The sequence below is a fragment of the Mesoplodon densirostris genome, chromosome 4 (assembly GCF_025265405.1).
Source record: "Mesoplodon densirostris isolate mMesDen1 chromosome 4, mMesDen1 primary haplotype, whole genome shotgun sequence".
Classification (NCBI taxonomy): domain Eukaryota; kingdom Metazoa; phylum Chordata; class Mammalia; order Artiodactyla; family Ziphiidae; genus Mesoplodon; species Mesoplodon densirostris.
Genome location: NC_082664.1, coordinates 121,939,497 through 121,962,469, shown reverse-complemented (window position 1 = coordinate 121,962,469; position 22,973 = coordinate 121,939,497). Strand labels below are relative to the sequence as shown.

The 22,973-nt window shown below is 39.4% G+C and overlaps 1 protein-coding gene across 2 annotated transcripts in view; it reads left to right on the top strand.

Moving 5' to 3' along the window:
* SENP8 (SUMO peptidase family member, NEDD8 specific) overlaps nucleotides 1-22,973 on the top strand; it is a 50,724-nt gene that overhangs the window by 13,065 nt on the left and 14,686 nt on the right. Inside the window, exon 2 of one of the 2 annotated variants that reach the window (XM_060097069.1) lies at nucleotides 3,606-4,754. The exons of the other annotated variant lie outside the window; for it this stretch is intronic. Within the exon in view, the coding sequence (XP_059953052.1) occupies nucleotides 3,642-4,280 (639 nt within the window). The 5' untranslated portion in view covers nucleotides 3,606-3,641 and the 3' untranslated portion in view covers nucleotides 4,281-4,754. Of the gene's footprint in view, nucleotides 1-3,605; nucleotides 4,755-22,973 lie in introns of those variants that run through there. 2 annotated transcript variants of the gene reach the window in all.

Below are 22,973 nucleotides of genomic sequence, written 5' to 3'. Positions count from 1 at the left end.
ATCATTAATCTTCCTAAAGCACTGACAAAGCCATTAATGGCTCCACATTTTCTCCAGTATAAGTTCTACACTTTACACCTGGAAATCAGTCTATCAACACTTAGCTTCTGATAATCATCCTCCAACCTTCACCTACATCCCTACTCCCACTTCATTCCAGACAAACTGGACTACACACTTAAAGGCACTTTCCTTGCCTCTCTGCCTTCTTAATGCCCTTCTACATGCATGCAACTCTACCTGCCTTTCAAGAGCCCACTTTTATGCCACTTTCTCCTTGAAGTCTTTCCTGATCTGAGCTCTCCATCCATTTCCGTCTTTTGAATTCCCATTCATTTTATTTGTGGCTTATGGGTTTCTTCTTTGAGTGTAAGCTACCTTACACATCTTTGTATCTCCCATGACACCTAATATTAGGTACTCAATAGGTGTTTATTGACTAAAAGAGATGTATATATTCATTATGTATTCATTATAACATAATAGGCTTAAGCTCAGTGAGGGTAGGAACTATGACTGTCTTATCCCCATTCTGATTTTCTAGCCCCTAGCACATAGGAAACACTCAATAAACATTTGTTCAGTTACCAGTTGTCAGGATATAAATTTCCTGGTGACCCAGTAGATATCTGGAAATACTACTTTATGTTATATTTTTTTAAAGTATTAGTTACTTACGTTTATTCATTTAATACTGACAAATACCCATTGGTAAAGGTCATGTATTAATATTCTCACTTTACAGAAAAGGAAACTGTGTCTTAAAGAAATGAAGTAGTTTGTTTATGATCATATAGCCAATGAGTTAACAGAATGGAGTCTAAAATTCAAGTCTTCCGATATGAAGTTTAGCATCCATTTTCTTGGCCAAGGTGGTTTGCCCAAAGACCAGTCTGGTTCCATCTGCTTTAGAATTGTTGAGGTTAAACTATTGCAATCATGCTGTATGGAATAGAATTAAGTCCTGATTGACCCAATGTCTGTATGTTGGATGTTTTCAAAATCAAACAAACAAAACACAAGAACTGTTTTCTGAAGAAAATCTTGGCCCTGCCTGTGGACACTCCCTCCAAGGTGAGATGCCTGTCTGTTCAGGCACTCTTCTTGTGGGCTTCTACCCCTAGTTGGATTTGCTGGTAAGGTGTGGGTCTGATTTCAGCTGGCAGCATAGAGAGCAGGTCTCCAGGTATTTACCAGGCAGTACAGTCTGGCCCTTACCACTCCTCTTAGTCATTGAAGACATGAGGGGGAGAGTCAGGGAGCCTTGCTTGATGCACATGCAGTCATTCCCTTTTCATACTCATATATTCTTAAATCCAGTCACATCAGCAGCCAGCTGAGCACCTAGCCTCCCACAGCTGCTTTTACTAGATTGCTGTTTGCTCATTCCCATCAGGCTGGATATTAAGGATCATTGTAAGAAACAAGTCCTCTGAAACTGTTTCATCTTTTATGAGGATATTATGGGACATTCATTATAATACACCATGTCTTTTATGAAAATTTCTTGAGAGAAATCTGTCTGACCTTAATACAGAGAATGCTTTTACCTCTCCAGAGCAATTGCTTTGTTTTTACCTTATGGACATTGTGAATGTTTAACTTAACACTCTCTGGTTAGCTGCCAAAAAGCAAGAGCCAAACTTGTGGCCCACCCATAACAAATGTACTCTATGCCTCGTTAACTTCGTTCCTGGCTCCAGTTTATGTCTGTGCTCAAGTTATTCTTTCTTCTTAAGAAAATCTTAATTCATGCCATCTTATTTTATACAGATTGATATACACACTCATCAACAGACTTGTATTACTTCTGAAATAGTTCATATACTGTATGCACAAAAAAACCATCTTTGGTGCTTCCTAGCTACCTCATTACTTGAGGTTTTTTTCTTCAGGGGTATATTTATTTTTCTGTATGGGTTTTTGTAGGGTTTTGATTACATGAAAATGGTTATGTCACAAAATTTTATTGTTTTAATAGTGTAACCAAGTGGTAAAATAACTGGTCTAATGGCCAGAATTGATTAAATTGATGTCACTATTCTAGCCCAGTCTTTCATAGCAGTGTTATTTTCTTAAAATATGCTTTGCTTTGTACTCTCAATCTGCATGTGACAGTTTATTGCTTTATGATTTTTAGAAATATTGTTATGCTGCCAAGTGAGTGCATAGCAGTGACCTCTGTTAGGTTCAAATATTATATTACCACACTTATCACGTTTCTTGTCTCTTAGCACCTTACCTCAGGTGATCATGAGCATATTAATCTTACTATATGACTTGTCTTGCTCCCACTCTAAATTACTCGTGCCTTTGTTTGAACAAGATAATATGAATGGATATTTGTTTCCAAACCTCATTTCCTTTGATTAGTTTGGAGCTCTATCCAGATTGTCCAATCATCTTACTAATATCATCAAATTAATAACATAAATACTATTTGTACAACATTTTATACTCTTTTAATACCTTCGAGTAAAATTATTTGGCCTTTTCTACAACTTTCTGGGGCCTTTTTACAGATGACCAAAAACAAGGACAAAATCAAAGTCAATTAAATGACTTAATCAGGATGATACTAGCAAATCAGTGGTAGAACTAGGGCTAGACCCAGGTCTCATGATTCCTGTGCCACACTACCTTTCAGTGTCAGAAGAATTTCTGTAGTCTCTGTCTTACCCCTTGAGGTTAAAGATGGGAAAGACTGTCACTCATGTTCATAACTGGGCAGAATCAGGAATGAATTTCATTTGTATTACTCTCATGATTTTCTGTTCTTGAAATTACAGTTCCTTTTAACTACTCTAATCACTGTCACTTTCCATTATGGAATGAGGAAGCAATATTTTATCTTATCTCTTGAAAGTTAATTTTGAAATGGAAGCTGTTTCCCTTAGTAATTAGTAACATTTAAATTGGACTCTGAAAATTCATCTTTTTTTTTAATTAATTTATTTATTTATTCTTGGCTGAGTTGGGTCTTCGTTGCGGTGCGTGGGCCTCTCATTGCGGCGGCCTCTTGTTGCGGAGCACTGGCTCTAGGCGTGCAGGCTTCAGCAGTTGTGGCTCACAGGCTCTAGAGCGCAGGCTCAGCAGTTGTGGCGCACGGTCCCAGTTGCTCCGCGGCATGTGTGATCTTCCTGGACCAGGGCTCGAACCCATGTCCCCTGTATTGGTAGGCAGATTCTTAACCACTGCACCACCAGGGAAGCCTTGAAAATTCATCTTTAATATAAAAACAATTTGCCATTCTTATCATGCATATTCATTAAAGGGCCAAATATATGGTTAATGCTATAGAGTTTGGTAAAACATTAGTTATAATTTTAACCAATCTCTGCATTTAAAGAGGAGATTTTAAATCCATGCTTACTATTTCAGAGGCAGAATTTCCAAAGGTTTCATTCTAACTAATTGTTAACATAAAGCACGTAAGCTAGAGTTTTTTTGAGTGTTTACTCTTAGCCAGACATTGTTGCTAAACACTTTACAATTATATTTAATCCTTACCCAAAACCTTGTAAGAGTAGTTGCTATTTATGATCCCCATTTTACGGCCAAGTATCATATTCAACAGTAAATATTGTCTTCTGCCTCTCCTTCAGCTTCTGGAATTTCTGAGCAGCCCTGGTCAGTACAAGATGGACCCAGTAGTCTTGAGTTACATGGACAGTCTACTGCGGCAATCAGATGTCTCACTATTGGATCCTCCAAGCTGGCTCAATGACCATATTATTGGGTTTGCCTTTGAGTACTTTGCCAACAGTCAGTTTCATGACTGCTCTGACCATGTCTGCTTCATCAGCCCTGAAGTCACCCAGTTCATCAAGTGCACTGGCAACCCAGCAGAGATCGCCATGTTCCTTGAACCCTTGGACCTCCCTCACAAGAGAGTTGTATTTTTAGCCATCAATGATAATTCCAACCAGGCAGCTGGGGGAACCCATTGGAGTTTGTTGGTTTATCTCCAAGATAAAAATAGCTTTTTTCATTATGATTCTCATAGTAGGAGCAACTTAGTCCATGCAAAGCAGGTAGCAGAGAAACTAGAGGCTTTCTTAGGCAGGAAAGGAGACAAATTGGCCTTTGTGGAAGAGAAAGCCCCTGCTCAACAAAACAGCTATGACTGTGGGATGTACGTGATATGTAACACTGAGGCCTTGTGTCAGAACTACTTCAGGCAACAGCCAGAATCACTACTGCAGCTACTCACTCCTACGTACATCACAAAGAAGAGAGGAGAATGGAAAGATCTCATTGCCACACTTGCTAAAAATTAGCTGTTGAAATATATTTGTGACTTTTGAAGTCTCCTCTTTCTGCCTCTCCCCATGTATTGGATGGCTACAACCTCAGTGCCTGAGGGAAGATACCTGGTAGAGGAAAGTTTAGAATTCTTACTTTTTCCTGAGAGAATGTTATCCTCTGTATTATCCTAATGGAAAGTTTCACTTTAACCCTAACTTGAGAGCAATATGTTCTGTGAAAATGTCTTGAAAATATGCACCAAAACCTTAAAACCAAGCTATCTTAACACTTACTAATTCCCTTTTGGTCTCCCTTATCCACATTGGCTTATCCCAAAGGAAAAGCAGTGATCGGTAAAACAAATTAAGACTATGTGAAGTCCAGAATGCAAGAAGAAAATTATAGCAGAACCAAAACCTTATTGCACAGCCCACATATTTTCTTTTTTGTCAAAAATGATTTGACATAACATGACCTATAACTAAATAAACAGTTTAAAAGCCGTATGCCAACTCACTGTGCTATTCTGTTGATTTTTAGTTAGTGCCTAGCGACATGTAAAAGGATTGTTTTATTTTATTTTTTTGAATTTTATTTTTTTATACAGCAGGTTATTAGTCATCAATTTTATACACATCAGTGTATGCATTTTAATCCCAATCACCCAATTCATCACACTAGCCCCCCCCATCCCCCTGCTGCTTTCCCCCCTTGGTGTCCATACATTTGTTCTCTACATCTCTGTCTCAGTTTCCGACCTGCAAGCTGGTTCATCTGTACCATTTTTCTAAGTTCCACATATATGTGTTAATATACGATATTTGTTTTTCTCTTTCTGACTTACTTCACTCTGTATGACAGTCTCTAGATCCATCCACGTCTCAACAAATGACCCAATTTCGCTCCTTTTTATGGCTGAGTAATATTCCATTGTATATATGTACCACATCTTCTTTATCCATTCGTCTGTCGATGGGCATTTAGGTTGCTTCCATGACCTGGCTATTGTAAATAGTGTTGCAATGAACATTGGGGTGCATGTGTCTTTTTTTTTTTTTTTTTTTTGCAGTATGCAGGCCTCTCACTGCTGTGGCCTCGCCCGTTGCGGAGCACAGGCTCCAGACGCTCAGGCTCAGCGGCCATGGCTCACGGGCCTAGCCGCTCCGTGGCATGTGGGATCTTCCCGGACCGGGGCACGAACCCATGTCCCCTGCATCGGCAGACGGACTCTCAACCACTGCGCCACCAAGGACGTCCCATGTGTCTTTTTGAATTATGGTTTTCTCTGGGTGTATGCCCAGTAGTGGGATTTCTGGATCATATGGTAATTCTATTTCTGTTTTTTTAAGGAACCTCCGTACTGTTCTCCATAGTGGCTGTATCAATTTACATTCCCACCAACAGTGCAAGAGGGTTCCCTTTCCTCCACACCCTCTCCAGCATTTGTTGTTTGTAGATTTTCTGATCATGCCCGTTCTAACTGGTGTGAGGTGATACCTCATTATAGTTTTGATTTGCATTTCTCTAATAATTAGTGATGTTGAGCAGCTTTTCATGTACTTCTTGGCCACCTGTATGTCTTCTTTGGAGAAACGTGTATTTAGGTCTTCTGCCCATTTTTAGATTGGGTTGTTTGTTTTTTAAATATTGAGCTGCATGAGCTGTTTATATATTTTGGAGATTAATCCTTTGTCCATTGACTCATTTGCAAATATTTTCTCCCATTCTGAGGGTTGTCTTCTAGTCTTGTTTATGGTTTCCTTTCCTGTGCAAAAGCTTTGAAGTTTCATTAGGTCCCATTTGTTTATTTTTGTTTTCATTTCCATTACTCTAGGAGGTGGATCAAAAAAGATCTTGCTGTGATTTATGTCAAAGAGGATTTTTCCTATGTTTTCCTCGAAGAGTTTTATAGTGTTCGGTCTTACGTTTAGGTCTCTAATCCATTTTGAGTTTATTTTTGTGTATGGTGTTAGGGAGTGCTCTAATTTCATTCTTTTACATGTAGCTGTCCAGCTATCCCAGCACCACTGATTGAAGAGACTATCTTTTCTCCATCGTGTATCCTTGCCTCCTTTGTCATACATTAGTTGACCATAGGTGTGTGGGTTTATCTCTGGGCTTTCTATCTCGTTCCATTGATCTCTATTTCTGTTTTTGTGCCAGTACCATATTTTCTTGATTACTGTAGCTTTGTAGTATAGTCTGAAGTCAGGGAGTCTGATTCCTCCAGCTCCGTTTTTTTCCCTCAAGACCGCTTTGGCTATTTGGGATCTTTTGTGTCTCCATACAAATTTTAAGACTTTTTGTTCTAGTTCTGTAAAAAATGCCATTGGTAATTTGATAGGGATTGCATTGAATCTGTAGATTGCTTTGGGTAGTATAGTCATTTTCACAATGTTGATCCTGCCAATCCAAGAACATGGTATATCTCTCCATCTGTTGGTATCATCTTTAATTTCTTTCATCAGTGTCTTATAGTTTTCTGCATATAGGTCTTTTGTCCCCCTAGGTAGGTTTATTCCTAGGTATTTTATTCTTTTTGTTACAGTAGTAAATGGGAGTGTTTCCTTAATTTCTCCTTCAGATTTTTCATCATTAGCGTATAGTAATGCAGAAAGTTTCTATGCATTAAAGTTTGTATCCTGCAACTTTACCAAATTCATTGATTAGCTGTAGTAGTTTTCTGGTGGCATCTTTATGATTCTCTATGTGTAGTATCATGTCACCTGGAAACAGTGACAGTTTTACTTCTTCTTTTCCAATTTGTATTCCTTTTATTTCTTTTTCTTCTCTGATTGCCATGGCTAGGACTTCCAAAACTATGTTGAATAATAGTTTCAACTATTATTGGTGAGAGTGGACATCCTTGTCTTGTTCCTGATCTTAGAGGAAATGGTTTCAGTTTTTCACCATTGAGAATGATGTTTGCTGTGGGTTTGTCGTATATGGCCTTTATTATGTTGAGGTAGGTTCCCTCTATGCCCACTTTCTGGAGAGTTTTTATCATAAATGGGTGTTGAATTTTGTCAAAAGCTTTTTCTGCATCTACTGAGATGATCATATCGTTTTTATTCTTCAATTTGTTAATATGGTGTATCACATTGATTTGCATATATTGAAGAATCCTTGCATCCCTGGGATAAATCCCACTTGATCATGGTGTATGATCCTTTTAATGCATTGTTGGATTCTGTTTGCTAGTATTTTGTTGAGGATTTTTGCATCTATATTCATCAGTGATATTGGTCTATAATTTTTTTTTTTTGTAGTATCTTTGTCTGGTTTTGCTATCAGGGTGATGGTGGCCTCATAGAATGAGTGTGGGGAGTGTTCCTTCCTCTGCAACTTTTTGGAAGAGTTTGAGAAGGATGGGTGTTAGCTCTTCTCTAAATGTTAGATAGAATTCACCTGTGAAGCCATCTGGTCCTGGACTTTTCCTTTTTGGAAGATTTTTAGTCACAGTTTCAATTTCATTACTTGTGATTGGTCTGTTCATATTTTTTATTTCTTCCTGGTTCAGTCTTGGAAGGTTATACCCTTGTAAGAATTTGTCCATTTCTTCCAGGTTGTCCATTTTATTGGCATAGAGTGGCTTGTAGTAGTCTCTTAGGATGCTTTGTATTTCTGCAGTGTCTGTTGTAACGTCTCCTTTTTCATTTCTGATTTTATTGATTGAGTCCTCTCCCTCTTTTTCTTGATCTGGCTAATGGTTTATCAATTTTGTTTATCTTCTCAAAGAACCAGCTTTTAGTTTTATTGATCTTTGCTATTGTTTTCTTTGTTTCTATTTCATTTATTTCTGCTCTGATCTTTATGATTTCTTTCCTTCTGCTAACTTTGGGTTTTGTTTGTTCTTCTTTTTCTACTTCCTTTGGGTGTAAGGTTAGATTCTTTGAGATTTTTCTTGTTTCTTGAGGTAGGCTTGTATAGCTATAAATTTCCCTCTTAGAACTACTTTTGCTGCATCCCATAGGTTTTGGATCGCCGTGTTTTCATTGTCATTTGTCTCTAGGTATTTTTTGATTTCCTCTTTGATTTCTTCAGTGATGTCTCAGTTATTTAGTAACGTATTGTTCAGCTTCCATGTGTTTGAGTTTTTTACGTTTTTTTCCCTGTAATTGATTTCTAACCTCATAGCGTTGTGGTCAGAAAAGATGCTTGATATGATTTCAGTTTTCTTAAATTTACTGAGGCTTGATTTGTGATTTGTGACCCAAGATGTGATCTATCCTAGAGAATGTTCCATGCTCACTTGAGAAGAAAGTGTAATCTGCTGTTTTTGGATGGAATGTCCTATAAATATCAATTAAATCTATCTGGTCTATTGTGTCATTTAAAGCTTCTGTTCCCGTATTTATTTACACTTTCAATGATCTGTCCATTGGTGTAAGTGAGATGTTAAAGTCCCACACTATTATTGTGTTACTGTTGATTTCCTCTTTTATAGCTGTTAGCAGTTGCCTTATGTATTGAGGTGCTCCCATGTTGGGTGCATATATATTTATGATTGTTATATCTTCTTCTTGGATTGATCCCTTGATCATTATGTAGTGTCTTTCCTTGTCTCTTGTAACATTCTTTATTTTAAAGTCTTATTTGATATGAGTATTGCTACTCCAGCTTTCTTTTGATTTTCATTTGCATGGAATATCTTTTTCCATCCCCTCACTTTCAGTCTGTATGTGTCCCTAGGTCTGAAGTGGGTTTCTTGTAGACAGCATATGTATGGGTCTTGTTTTTGTATCCATTCAGCAAGCCTGTGTCTTTTGGTTGGAGCATTTAATCCATTCACGTTTAAGGTAATTATTGATATTTATGTTCCTGTGGCCATTTTCTTAATTGTTTTGGGTTTATTTTTGTAGGTCCTTTCCTTCTCTTGTGTTTCCCACTTAGAGAAGTTCCTTTAGCATTTGTTGTAGAGCTGGTTTTGTGGTGTTGAATTCTCATAGCTTTTGCTTGTCTGTAAAGCTTTTGATTTCTCCATCGAATCTGAATGAGATCCTTGCTGGGTAGAGTAATCTTGATTGTAAGTTCTTCCCTTTCATCACTAAGTATATCATGCCACTCCCTTCTGGCTTGTAGAGTTTCTGCTGAGAAATCAGCTCTTAACCTTATGGGAGTTCCCTTGTATGGTATGTGTCATTTTTCCCTTTCTGCTTTCAATAATTTTTCTTTGTCTTTAATTTTTGTCAATTTGATTACTATGTGTCTCGGTGTGTTTCTCCTTGGGTTTATCCTGTATGGGACTCTCTGCGCTTCCTAGACGTGGGTGGCTATTTCCTTTCCCATGTTAGGGAAGTTTTCAAGTATAATCTCTTCAAGTATTTTCTCATGTCCTTTCTCTCTCTCTTCTCCTTCTGGGACCCCTATAATGCGAACGTTGTTGCGTTTAATGTTGTCCCAGAGGTCTCTTAGGCTGTCTTCATTTCTTTTCATTCTTTTTTCTTTATTCTGTTCCACGGCAGTGAATTCCACCATTCTGTCTTCCAGGTCACTTATCCGTTCTTCTGCCTCAGTTATTCTGCTATTGATTCCTTCTAGTGTAGTTTTCATTTCAGTTATTGTATTGTTCATCTCTCTCTGTTTGTTCTTTAATTCTTCTAGGTCTTCGTTAAACATTTCTTGCATCTTCTCAGTCTTTGCCTCCATTCTTTTTCTAAGGTCCTGGATCATCTTCACTATCATTATTCTGAATTCTTTTTCTGGAAAGTTGCCTATCTCCACTTAATTTAGTTGTTTTTCTGGGCTTTTGTCTTGTTCCTTCATCTGGTACATAGCCCTCTGCCTTTTCATCTTGTCTATCTTACTTTGAATGTCAGTCGACATATTTGAAGAGATCAACTGGCTAGAAGCAGATCAAGACCTAACCTAATTCAACATCTAAATATTAAGAGAATTGGTTACTCAGTTCTGTGAGATCTCTTCCATTCATCATGCAAAGGCTTTCCCAGCTATAATTTTTGCCAATACTTGATAAAGATGGTGTTAGCCCATCTTCCCCCATCTGATTCCCGGAGTGCTTTAAGAAGGGGGAATATTAAATAACTTCATTAAAATAAATGTCTTGGTGGACCTCTTAGATTGCTCAGTGAGTGAGCTGCCTTGCTACTCTGGACTGATAATAAGCTTTCCTTCACCTTGTCTATTAGCCATGCACACACTCTTTCCTTATATCCAAAGCTCTATGGTTTTAAAACTTATAGCTGATAACTTCCCAAGATTACCTGGTTTTTCAGATAAATATTTCTGCTTTCTTTTTTTTTTTTTTTTTTTTTGCGGTAGGCGGGCCTCTCACTGTTGTGGCCTCTCCCGTTGCGGAGCACAGGCTCCGGACGCGCAGGCTCAGCGGCCATGGCTCACGGGCCCAGCCGCTCTGCGGCATGTGGGATCTTCCCGGACCGGGGCACGAACCGGCATCCCCTGCATCGGCAGGCAGACTCTCAACCACTGCGCCACCAGGGAAGCCCTATTTCTGCTTTCTGATAGTCATTTTTCCTCTCCTCTCTATCCTTAATCTGACAGAATTGTTTTCAGTTAGTCATGGTGATTTGAGGACTATTATTGTATCTGAAACTTACAGACTGAAAGTTGGTTTATTTTTTAGATATAAAGGAGAAAAAGAGACCTTTCTCAGCCCTTTCACTTAATTCAAAATGCAGACAATGTAACTTTTAAAATGTGGAGCTAAGAGTAAAAAAGAAAAGCTATCCCTCCTAAATCATGGATATGTTTTTTCAGAGTTATTTCAGATAATTAATAATTTAAATGATATGTTAGATGCAAATATTCTATTTCTAATGAGAATTAGATTGCAATGTGTATGAGACTTGAAAGCCAAAGATTAGCTTCAGCCATGAAACTTATTTCAGCTACCTCCCCAGCCTAACCCTGCCCCCAGCCCACATGGCCCAAAGTAACCTCACCACTCAGTGACCACAGAGGCAGTAACCCAGTTCCTTTTAGTCGGGAAGGGAAAACCCAGTAAGTGTAAATAAGTACAGGTCACATAGCAGGCCTCAGTGAACACAAGTTGAAACTAAAAGTCAAAGAGAAAGCTACCAAAAAAGTTTCCATTTCAAGTCAGTATATTTGGGATAAAAAAGGATACCCAATGGAAGCTGGGAGCAGGAAAAAAAGATTAGGAACTGGCAATCAGCCATAGAGGTGAAATAGGGAGGGAGGGACAGCAAAAGGACACAGGTTGCTGAGGCCAGGAGTGTAGATATGATAAGAAAGCAATATTGTTTAAATAACTGTTGACTTAGGCATCTAGTCTAGACTGCGAAAGGGTCAAATTCTCTCTGGGAAAAGTTGTTGTCTTTCTGATAATGAATAGTGCAAAGTATGTCTGTTTTAATGTCAGATTGTCTCCCTCTTAAAGATAGTACATATGGTAGCATTCTTTCCTGACTCCCTAAGATTCGTGCCAGAAATAAATTATTTTTTGAACTAAACTAGTAAAGTCTAAAAAAAAAGAAAAAGACTAAATCTAAGGTCTCCTTTTCCAGATACATAACATGATTGGATTGTACCACAGGTTAGTCTACTTCTGTAAAACTTTTGAGTATGCCATTTGTAAGTGTTAGCATTGTAAATGACAGGAGAACTTGAGTCTACTTGTAATACTTCACTAGATACTGTAACAGCCTGTAAGTTATACACCTGCTTGACCATATACCATTGATATTACATGATATACAATAGGAAAAAGATCTTTCGCTGGTACAGTGCTCCCTTCTTTTAGAGTCAAAAGGATCTAGTGTGCAGAATTCAATTTAAAAATATTCAGTGGGTAAGCAGTTTATTCAAAAGTGGATTGAGAGGCTTCCCTGGTGGCGCAGTGGTTGGGAGTCCGCCTGCCGATGCAGGGGACACAGGTTTGTGCCCCAGTCCAGGAAGATCCCACATGCCGTGGAGCTGCTGGGCCCGTGAGCCATGGCCGCTGAGCCTGCGCGTCCGAAGCCTGTGCTCCGCAACGGGAGAGGCCACAGCAGTGAGAGGCCCGCATACCGCAAAAAACAAACAAACAAAAAAAAGTGGATTGAGCAGTTATTACACTGAACCACCCTGCTTTCAAATATCCTGTTGTATTGATCCATAAGTAACTCACACTCGTCCAACCTGTGTCTCATATGGAATTGAAAGGTCACCATATATAAACCCAGCTTCAGATGGTAGTCAAAAATATCATTGAGTTTTATATTTAACACTGTCCAGATCAAAATATTTCTGCCCTTTGGCTAGATAGCTGTTGAAGTTCCTAAGCACTAGTCCTAATTGGATCAGAATAATTTAAAAACAAGTGGATTATATTTCTGATATGTCTTATTATTTTTATCTATAGTTTTTACTATATCCATATTGACTATATGTTTTAATAATAGGTATTCCATTGAAATGGCAAACTCATATGGTTATTTACTGATACTGAAATGTTTTTCTTCCATCACTTAGAAAAGGGGAAAATAGTTACAGAAATTTACATGCTATGGTGTGGGAAAGAGCATGAATATTGCAAATCCAAGCACTGTCAGTTATACACTTATAGTCTCGGGCAAGTTTCAGATTCAGTAGCCTCATCTGCAAAATGAAGTTGCAGTCTGTTTAAGCAGGTACAATGAGGATTCAGTATGGTGTGTAAAGCATATAGTACACACAAAAATAAACCTATTTCTCTGTCCTACTACCAGTCCATTTTAAGACTAGCAGCAAGTTTGAAAACTTAGTTTTATAGTGCACCCATTCAGCTGTGTGAAAAATGGCCTGATAAATACTGTTATGTCAAAAGAGAAAACTTACTCAAGGGTGGTAAATGACAACTAATCTTTGTATCATTCTATAACGTGCAAAGTACTTTATATACGTTATTATATATAATTATAATCTCATTTAATTGTCAAGTTTTTTCCAGGTATTATTTTTGTATTGAATTATGGTTGATTTACAGTGTTTCAGGTGTATAGCAAAGTGACTCAGTTATACATGTATATATTCTTTTTCAGATTTTTTTCCATTTTCTATTATAGGTTATTACAAGATATTAAATATAGTTCCCTGTGCTATACAGTAGGTCCTTGTTGTTTACCAGTTTTCTATATAGTAGTGTGTATCTGTTAATCCCAGATTCCTAATTTATCCCTCACCCCCACTTTCCCCTTTGGTAACCATAAGTTTGTTTTCTGTCTTGTGAGTCTTTTTCTGTTTTGTAAATTAGTTCATTGTGTCATGTTTTGAAATTCTGCATATAAGTGATATGTGATATTTATCTTTGACTTCACTTAATATGATAATCTCTAGGCTCATCTATGTTGCTTCCATATATATATATGAATATACCATGTCTTCTTTATCCATTCATCTGTCGATGGACATTTAGGTTGCTCCCATGTCTCGGCTGTTGTAAATAATGCTGCTGTGAATATTGGGGTGCATGTATCTTTTCAAATTAGAGTCTCCTCCCTATGTATGCCCAGGATTGGGATTGCTGTATCATATGGTAACTCTATTTTTAGTTTTTTAACGAACTCCACACTGTTCTCCATAGTGGCTGCACCAGTTTCCATTCCCACCAACAACGTAGGAGGGTTCCCTTTTCTCCACACCCTTTGTTGACTTTTTAATGATGGCCATCTGACTAGTGACCAGTGAGGTGTAACCTCATTGTAGTTTTGATTTGCATTTCTCTAATAATTAGCGATGATAAGCATCTTTTCATGTGCCTGTTAGCCATCTGTATGTCTTCTTTGGGGAAATGTCTCTAGGTCTTTTGCCCATTTTTTGATTGGATTGTTTGTTTTGTTGTTGTTTTGATATTGAGCTGTATGGCTGTATGAGCTGTTTGTATATTTTGGAAATTAATCTCTTGTCAGTTGCATTATTTGCAAATATTTTCTCCCATTCTGTAGGTTGTCTTTTTGTTTTGTTTATGGTTTCCTTTGCTGTGCAAAAGCTTGTAAGTTTAATTAGGTCCCATTTGTTTATTTTTGCTTTTGTTTCCATTACTCTAGGAGACAGTTCCAGAAAAATACTGTTGTGATTTAGGCCTGTGTTTCCGTTTAGGAGGTTTATAGTATCCAGTCTTATGTTTAGGTCTTTAATCCATTTTGAGTTTATTTTTTTATGGTGTTAGAGAATGTTCTAATTTAATTCTTTTCCATGTAGCTGTCCAGTTTTCCCAGCACCACTTATTGAAGAGACTGTCTTTTCTCCATTGTATATTCTTGCCTCCTTTGTTGTACATTAACTGATCATAAGTTTGTGGGTTTATTTCTGGGCTTTCTGTCCTGTTCCATTGATCTATGTGTTTGTTTTTGTGCCAGTACCATACTGTTTTGATTACTGTAGCTTTGTTGTATAGTCTGAAGTCAAGGAGCCTGATTCCTCCAGCTCCATTCTTAAGATTGTTTTAGCTATTCAGGGTCTTCTGTGTTTCTGTACAAGTTTAAAATTTTTTTGTTCTAGTTCTTTGAAAAATGCCATTGGTAATTTGGTAGGGATTGCATTGAATCTGTAGATTGCCTTAGATAGTATGGTCATTTTAATATTGATTCTTCCAATCCAAGAACATGGTATATCTTTCCACCTGTTTGTGTCAACTTCAGTTCTTTCATCAGCGTCTTACAGTTTTCAGAGTACAGGGGTTTTTTTGCCTCATTAGGTAGGTTTATTCCTAAGTGTTTTATTCTTTTTGATGTGATGGTAAATGGGGTTGTTGCCTTAATTTCTCTTTCTGATATTTCATTGTTAGTGAATAGAAACTGTATATTAATTTTGTATCCTGCAACTTTACTGAATGCACTGATGAACTCTAATAGTTTTCTGGTGGCACCTTTAGGATTATGTATAGTATCATGTCATCTGCAAACAGTGACAGTTTTACTTCTTCTTTTCCAGTTTGGATTCCTTTTATTTCTTTTTCTTCTCTGATTGTTGTGGCTAGGACTTCCAAAACCATGTTGAATAAAAGTGGCAAGAGCGAGCATCCTTGTCTAATTCCTGATCTTAGCGGAAATGCTTTCAGCTTTTCACCATTGAGCATGATGTTAGCTGTGGGTTTGTCATATGTGACCTTTATTATGTTCAGGTAGGTTCCCTCTGTGCCTACTTTCTGGAGAGTTTTTTTCATAACTGAATGTTGAATTTTATCAAAAGCTTTTTCCGCATCTGTTGAGATGATCATATGGTTTTTATTCTTCAGTTTGTTAATGTGGTGTATCACATTGATTGAATTGCAGATATTGAAAAATCCTTGCATCCCTGGGATAAATCCCACTTGATCATGGTGTATGATACTTTTAATGTATTGTTGGAGTTGGTTTGCTAGTATTTTGTTGAGAATTTTTGCATCTATGTGCATCAGTGATATTGGCATGTAATTTTCTTTTTTGTGTGATATCTTTATCTGATTTTGGTCTCAAGATGATGATGGTGGCCTCATAGAATGAGTTTGGAAGTGTTTCTTCCTTTGCAATTTTTGGAATAGTTTCAGAAGGATAGGTGTTAACTCTTCTCTAAATGTTTAGTAGAATTCACCTGTGAAGCCATCTGGTCCTGGACATTTGTTTGTTGGGATTTTTAAATTACTGATTCAGTTTCAGTACTGCTAATTGGTCTATTCATATTTTCTATTTCCTCCTAGTTTGGTCTTGTGAGATTGTACCTTTCTAAGAATTTGGCTATTTCTTCTAGGTTTCACATTTTATTGGTATATAATTGTTCATAGTAGTCTCTTATCATCCTTTGTACTTCTGTGATGTCGGTTGTAAATTCTTTTTCATTTCTGATTTTATTGATTTGGGCCCTCTCCCTTTTTTTCTTGATGAGTCTGGCTAAATGTTCATCAATTTTGTTTATCTTTTCAAAGAACTAGCTTTTCGTCTCATTGATTTTTTTCTTTGCCTCTATTTCATTTATTTCTGCTCTGATATTTGTGATTTATTGCCTTCTACTGACTTTGGGTTTTGTTTGTTCTTCTTTCTCTAGTTGCTTTAGGTGTAAGATTAGGTTGTTTATTTGAGATTTTTCTCATTTCCTGAGATAAGCTTGTATCGCTATAAGCTTCCCTCTTAGAACTGCTTTTGCTGAGTCCCATAGGTTTTGGATCATCGTATTTTTGTTTTCATTTGTCTCTAGGTATTTTTTTTATTTCTTTGATTTCTTCAGTGATCCATTGATTTTTTAGTAGCATATTGTTTAGCCTATGACATGTTTCTGTCTTTTGCAGTTTTTTTTTTTCTTGTAGCTGATTTCTAGTCTCATAGTGTTGTGGTTGGGGGAAAAAATAAAAGATGCTTGATACAATTTCGATTTTGTTAAATTTACCAAGGCTTGTTTTGTGGCCTAGCATGTGATCTATCCTGGAGAATGTTCCATGTGTACTTGAAAAGAATGTGTATTCTGCTGCTTTCGGATATAATGCTCTATAAATATCATCTGGCCTAATGTGTTATTTAAGGTCTGTGTTTCTTTATTGATTTTCTGTCTGGATGATTTGTCCATTGATATAAGTGGGGTGTTAAAAAGCCCCCTACTGGGCTTCCCTAGTGCCACAGTGGTTGAGAGTCCGCCTGCCAAAGCAGGGGACAAGGGTTCGTGCCCTGGTCTGGGAACATCCCACATGCCGCAGAGCGGCTGGGCCCATGAGCCATGGCTGCTGAGCCTGCGCGTCTGGAGCCTGTGCTCTGCAACGGGAGAGGCCACCACAGTGAGAGGCCCGTGTACCACCAAAAGAAAAAAAAAAAGCCCCCTACTATTCTGTTACTGTTGATTTCTCCTTTTATTTCTGTTAATGTTTGCCTTATATATTGAGGTGTTCCTGTGTTGGGTGTATGTATATATATATATTTACAATTGTTATATCTTTTTCTTGGATTGATCCCTTGATCATTATGTAGTATCCTTCTTTGTTTCTTTTAACAGTCTTTATTTTAAAGTCTATTTTGGCTGATATAAGCATTGCTACTCTGGCTTTCTTTGATTTCCATTTGTGTGGAATACCTTTTTCCTTTCAGTCTGTATGTGTCTCTAGATATCTGAGTCTTTTGTAGGCAGCATATATACGGGTCTTGTTTTTGTATCCATTCAGCCAGTCTATCTTTTGGTTGGAGCATTTAGTCTGTTTATATTTAAGATAATTATCAGTATGGTTTTGTTTTTTGTTTTTTGGCTACATTTGGGTCTTTTGTTGCTGCGCATAGGCTTTCTCTAGTTGCTATGAGCAGGGGCTACTCTTTGTTGTGCCCGGGTTTCTCATTGTGGTGGCTTCTCTTGTTGTGGAGCATGGGCTCTAGGTGCGCGGGCTTCAGTAGTTGTAGCACACGGGTTCAGTAGTTGTGGCTCGCGGGCTCTAGAGCGCAGGCTCAGTAGTTGTGGCGCACGGGCTTAGTTGCTCCGCAGCATGTGGGATCTTCTCAGACCAGGGCTCGAATCCAGGTCTCCTGCATTGGCAGGTGGATTCTTTTTTTTTTTTTTTTTTTTGCGGTACACATGCCTCTCACTGTTGTGGCCTCTCCCGTTGCGGAGCACAGGCTCCAGACACACACAGGCTCAGCGGCCATGGCTCACGGGCCCAGCCGCTCCGCGGCATGTAGGATCCTCCCAGAGCGGGGCACAAACCCGTGTCCCCCACATCGGCAGACAGACTCTCAACCACTGCGCCACCAGAGAAGCCCGATATGTATGTTCTTAATGCCATTTTATTAATTGTTTTGAATTTGTTTTTATAGGTCTTTCCTGCCCCCCGCTTTCTTCTTTTGTTTTCTTTTTTGTGACTTGATGGCTATCTTTAGTGTTATATTTGGATTCCTTTTTCTTTTTGGGGTGTATATCTAGTATAGATTTTTGGTTTGCCGTTACCATGAGGTTTTTTTATAGCAGTGTATTATATACATGATTGTTTTAAGTTGCTGATCTCTTCATTTCAAGTGCATTTAAAATACCCTGCATTTGTATTCTCCCCTCACGATTACTGTTTTTGATATCATATTTTACATCTAATTGTTTTGTGTATCCCTTAAATGCTTATTGTGGATACAGATGATTTTACTACTTTTGTCTTTTAACCTCCATACTACCTTTGTGTGTGGATGATTTTCTGCCTTTATTATATGTTTGCCTTTACCAGTGAGCTTTTTCATTCCATAATTTTCTTGTCCCTAAATGTAGCCTTTTATTTTTCGCCTAAATAGGTTCCTTTAACGTGTTGTAAAGCTGGTTTGGTGGTGCTGAATTCTTTTAGCTTTTGCTTGTCTGTAAAGCTTTTGATTTCTCCATCAAATCTGAATGAGAGCCTTGCTGGGTAGAGTATTTTTGGTTGTAGGTTTTTTCCTTTCATTACTTTAAGTATATCGTGCCACTCCCTCCTTGCCTGCAGAATTTTTGCTGAAAAATCAGCTTATAGCCTTACGGGAGTTCCCTCGTATATTGTTTGTTGCTTTTCCCTTGCTGCTTTTGTATTTTCTTTTTATCTTTAATTTTTGTAATGTTGATTAAAATGTGTCATGGTTGTTTTCTTTGGGTTAATCCTGTATGGGACTCTGTGCTTCCTGGACTTGGGTGACTGTTTCCTTTCCCAGGTTAGGGAGGTTCTCCTTCTGAGACCCCTATAATGCAAATATTAGTGTGCCTGATGTTGTCCCAGAGGTCTCTTAAACTGTCCTCATTTCTTTTCATTCTTTTCTCTTTTTTCTGTTTAACGGCAGTGATTTCCACTCCTCTGTCTTCCAGCTCACTAATCTGTTCTTCTGAATCCTTTAGTCTACTGTTGATTGCTTCTAGTGTATTTTTCATTCCAGTTATTGTATTGTTCATCTCTGTTTGATTGTTCTTTATATTTTCTAACTCTTTGTTAAAAACTTCTGACTTCTTGCTCTGTGCATCCATTCTCCTCCCGAGTTCTTTGATCATCTTTAAGATCATTACTCTGAACTCTTTCTCAGGTAGATTGCCTATCTCCACTTCACTTAGTAGTTGTTCTGCAGTTTTATCTTGTTCCTTCACCTGGAACATATTTTTCTGCTATGTAACTTTGTCTAAGTTGCTGTTTGTATTTTATGTATGTCATAGGTTACCTACGTTTCTCAACCTTGGAGACGTGACCCTTTGTAGGAGGCAGCCTATGCATCCCCGCAGTGCACTCCTCTCTCATCACCCAGGCTATATGCTCTAGGGGCTCCCCCTAAGGGGCTGCATGGGTCCTTCTGTGTAGTGGGCTGACCGTATGGGCTGTCTGGTAGGCTTGGTTAGCCTCTGGTCTGGTTGGTTAACGGGCCCTACCTTGCGTGGATTCTGCTACATGTTGTTTAGCAGGGCCTGGTCCTAAGGCGGCTGGTTACGGAATCCTAGGGGTCCCCAGGGCTAGTGCTGTCTCGCCGGTAGGTAGAGTCAGGGTCCTGAAGACTCTGGGGCTGTTGCCCACCTACTGGCAGGTGAAACCAGATCCTGGGGTTGGTGCTGGGCTTCTGGCAGGCAGAGCTGGTTCCTGAAGTCTGGCTGCAGGGCCCAGGGATCCCAGATCTTGTTTCAGATCATTGGTGGGAGAGGGCCAGTTCCTGACACAGTTGGCTATGGGGTCGGGAGTGTCCTGAAGGTTGCGTTGCCCTGCTAGTGGGCAAAGGCAGGGCCCAGCCGGTCCCAGGGTAGGGTCTGGCCTGTGTTGCAGGATCATAATTTTCTTGCTTCCAGTGTCTGCTCCCTGGTGGGCGAAACTGGTCTAGAGGCTTGTGCAAGCTTTCCTGGTGGGAGGTGCTGGTGCCTGTCCACTGGTTTGTGGAGCTGGGTCTTGGCCCTCTGGTGGGCTAGGCCATGTCTAGGGGAGTGTCTAGAGGTGGCTGCGATGTCTTTAGTCTTTAGGCCACCTGTCTGCCAATGGGTGGGGCTGTGTCCCCACCCAGTTAGTTGTTTGGCCTGAGTCATCCTAGCACTAGAGCCTACAGGCTATTGAGTGGGGCCAGGGCTTGGCACTAATGAGCCAATATGGCAGCTGCCGGGAGTGTTCTTGAGGTTGAATGTTCCCCAGTACGTCTGCCACAAGTGTCTGTGTCCCCAGGGTGAGCCACAGCCACCCTCCCACCTCTCCAGGAGACTCTAAGACCAACAGGTAGGTCTGGCCCAGGCTCCTATCAACTTACTGCTTTTGCCTTGGGTCCCAGTATGCATGAGATTTTGCATGCACCCTTTAAGAGTGAAGTCTCTGTTTCCCCTAGTACTGTGGGGCTCCTGTAATTAAGCCCCACTGGCCTTCAAAGCCAAATGCTCTGGGGGCTCATCTTCCCAGTGCCAGACTTCCAGGCTGAGCAGCCTGATGTGGGGCTCAGAATTCTCACTCCTGTAGGAGAACCTCTGCAGTATAATTATTCTCCAGTTTGTGGGTCTTCTACCCAGGGGGTATGGGATTTAATTATATCACAAGTCCACACCTCCTCCCCTACTCGTTGTGGCTCCTTCTTTATGTCTTTAGTTGTAGAAAATCTTTTCTGGTAGGTTCCAGTATTTTTTCATCAATGGTTGTTCTGTAGATAGTTGTGATTTTGTTGTGCTTGTGAGAGGAGGTGAGCTCAGGGTCTTTCTACTCCACCATCTTGGTTGTTTTCCTTATTATTCTGATTTTATAGATAAGAAACAAACTTGGTGGAGCTCAGTCACATGATTTCAAGTGACAGGACCAAGACTCAAGGGCAGGGCCTCCATCTCCTCTTCTCACACTCTTTCCACTTGTACCTTTCTCCCTCTTCCAGAAAATCATAGCAAAAACTCCTTGCTTGAACATTGTAAATGTAATCTTGCCTCACTTTATAAGTTTCCTAAATTCAGCAAGTATATTACAGAAACCAGTAGTGAGAAACTGTCATCTCAATTAACTGCTAGGTAACAAAATGTATATAATAACTGGCTTTGTTTTATATATTAGATCATATTTGGATCAGCTCCTGACATCGATGTACTGACCTAAAGCATTTTAAAAGCCCTACATTGTACTTCCTTTCAGATTTCATGTATATGAAAGATGGGAAGTAGAACAAGAGCAGCAGCCTGGGGAAAACTCATACAAAAGAAAGGACTTAAAGGAATTGAGTCAAATAAATGGTACTAGGCAGAGGTGGCACACTGTACAAAACTGGGGAGATTGGTCACTGCGTTCCAAAATGAAGCAAGTGAAACTCCACCAAGGAAAAAATCAAGTGCCAGATGCATTTAAATTAAGTTTTCTTGTGTAAGGAAAACATTCATGTCAGAGTGTCAAAGGAAGAGGTAGCCAACTAAAGTGTTAGTACTAGGGAAGAGTTACCATTACTCAGGAAAAAATTAATCTTGGATCCTGCAGTTTGGGTTAAAAGCCAGAAGAAGAATTACTGCCTGGCTCTTTTCCCTCCGTGTACCAAAACAGAGCAACCTGTACTTAGAAGAAAACCTGTCCCCCACGACACAGGCTAGGACAAGTTTCTCTGCCCTTGGCCATGCTTCCCTTGCCAGCTCTTCATTCCACAAACCTGGGAAGCCCTCACCTCCTCCCACACTCTCCAGCTTCAGAGAGAAAATAGGAACTGTCATGAACTTCAACTTTCCTGACACCAAATCTACAAATCTAACTGTATCTGTACACACCTTTGAGCCTTCCTCACTCCTATTGCAGTGACCCTCATAGCTGTGGCTAATGCCTTCACCTGTGCACAGGGATCTTGTGCAGACAGTTCCTTCACACAGCAGCAGCAGCAGGAGCCTCTCTCTACTGGCTCTTTTCCATCAGCGTTTAGATGTACATATGTATTAAATCTCCCCATCTTTAAAAATAAATAAAAGCATGACCTCGTGTCTCCCTCTAGATATTGACCTTTTGCTTTCTTCCTCTTTACAGCCAGATCTAAAGTGTCAGTTTCTCACCTCCTGCCCACTTCTCAACCCACGGTAATCTAGACTCTGTGCCCACCACTCTACAAAAAATTTTAAACAAGAGCACTAATGGTTCTCATTTTACTAGTCCTCCTAGCAACATTAAACCCTCCTTTTCAAACAACTCTTCCTTTAATTGATGTGATACCTAGTTTTTTAGTACTTCCTTGACCACTCTTTCTTATTTGCCAGTTTCTTGTCTATTTGCTGTAGATTCTCAGGTTTTTGTTCCCAAATCCCTTTTCTCATTCTGTACACACTTCCTAGGCTCTCCCATCTTTCCCCAGGCCAGTGATAGATTTGGGCACATCAGACCTATACTTCTCTCCTGACCTCTGCCAAACTTCTACCTGAATATCCGTTTACCAGCCTACCAGACATCTTCCCTTGGATATTTCACAGGCAACTCAAACCCAACAAATCCCAAAGCTCAACTTCCCCCATCAAATCTGCTCTTTCAGTATTTCCTACCTCAGCAAATGGCACCACTGCCCCACCCAGTTCTAGCCAGAGATCTAGGAGTCATCCTTCACTTGTCTCTCACGCACTTCACATTTACCAGTCTCCTAGTCGTGTTGATTCTACATCTTGAATATCCTTTAACTCCATGGATTTCTCTCACCAATGGCACCGCTGTCATCCGGGCAACCATCATCTCTCATCTGGACTGCCACAATAGCTTGTAAAGTAGTCTTCCAGTATTCACACATATTGTCCATCCCCCAGTCTGTTTCATATCCTGCCAGTATCTTTAATAAAGCTCTGCACAATCTGGCCTCTTCTGGCTTCTCTTGCCTCTCTGTGAGCTAGATCCCTCTTGCCCTAGTTTATTGTTCCCC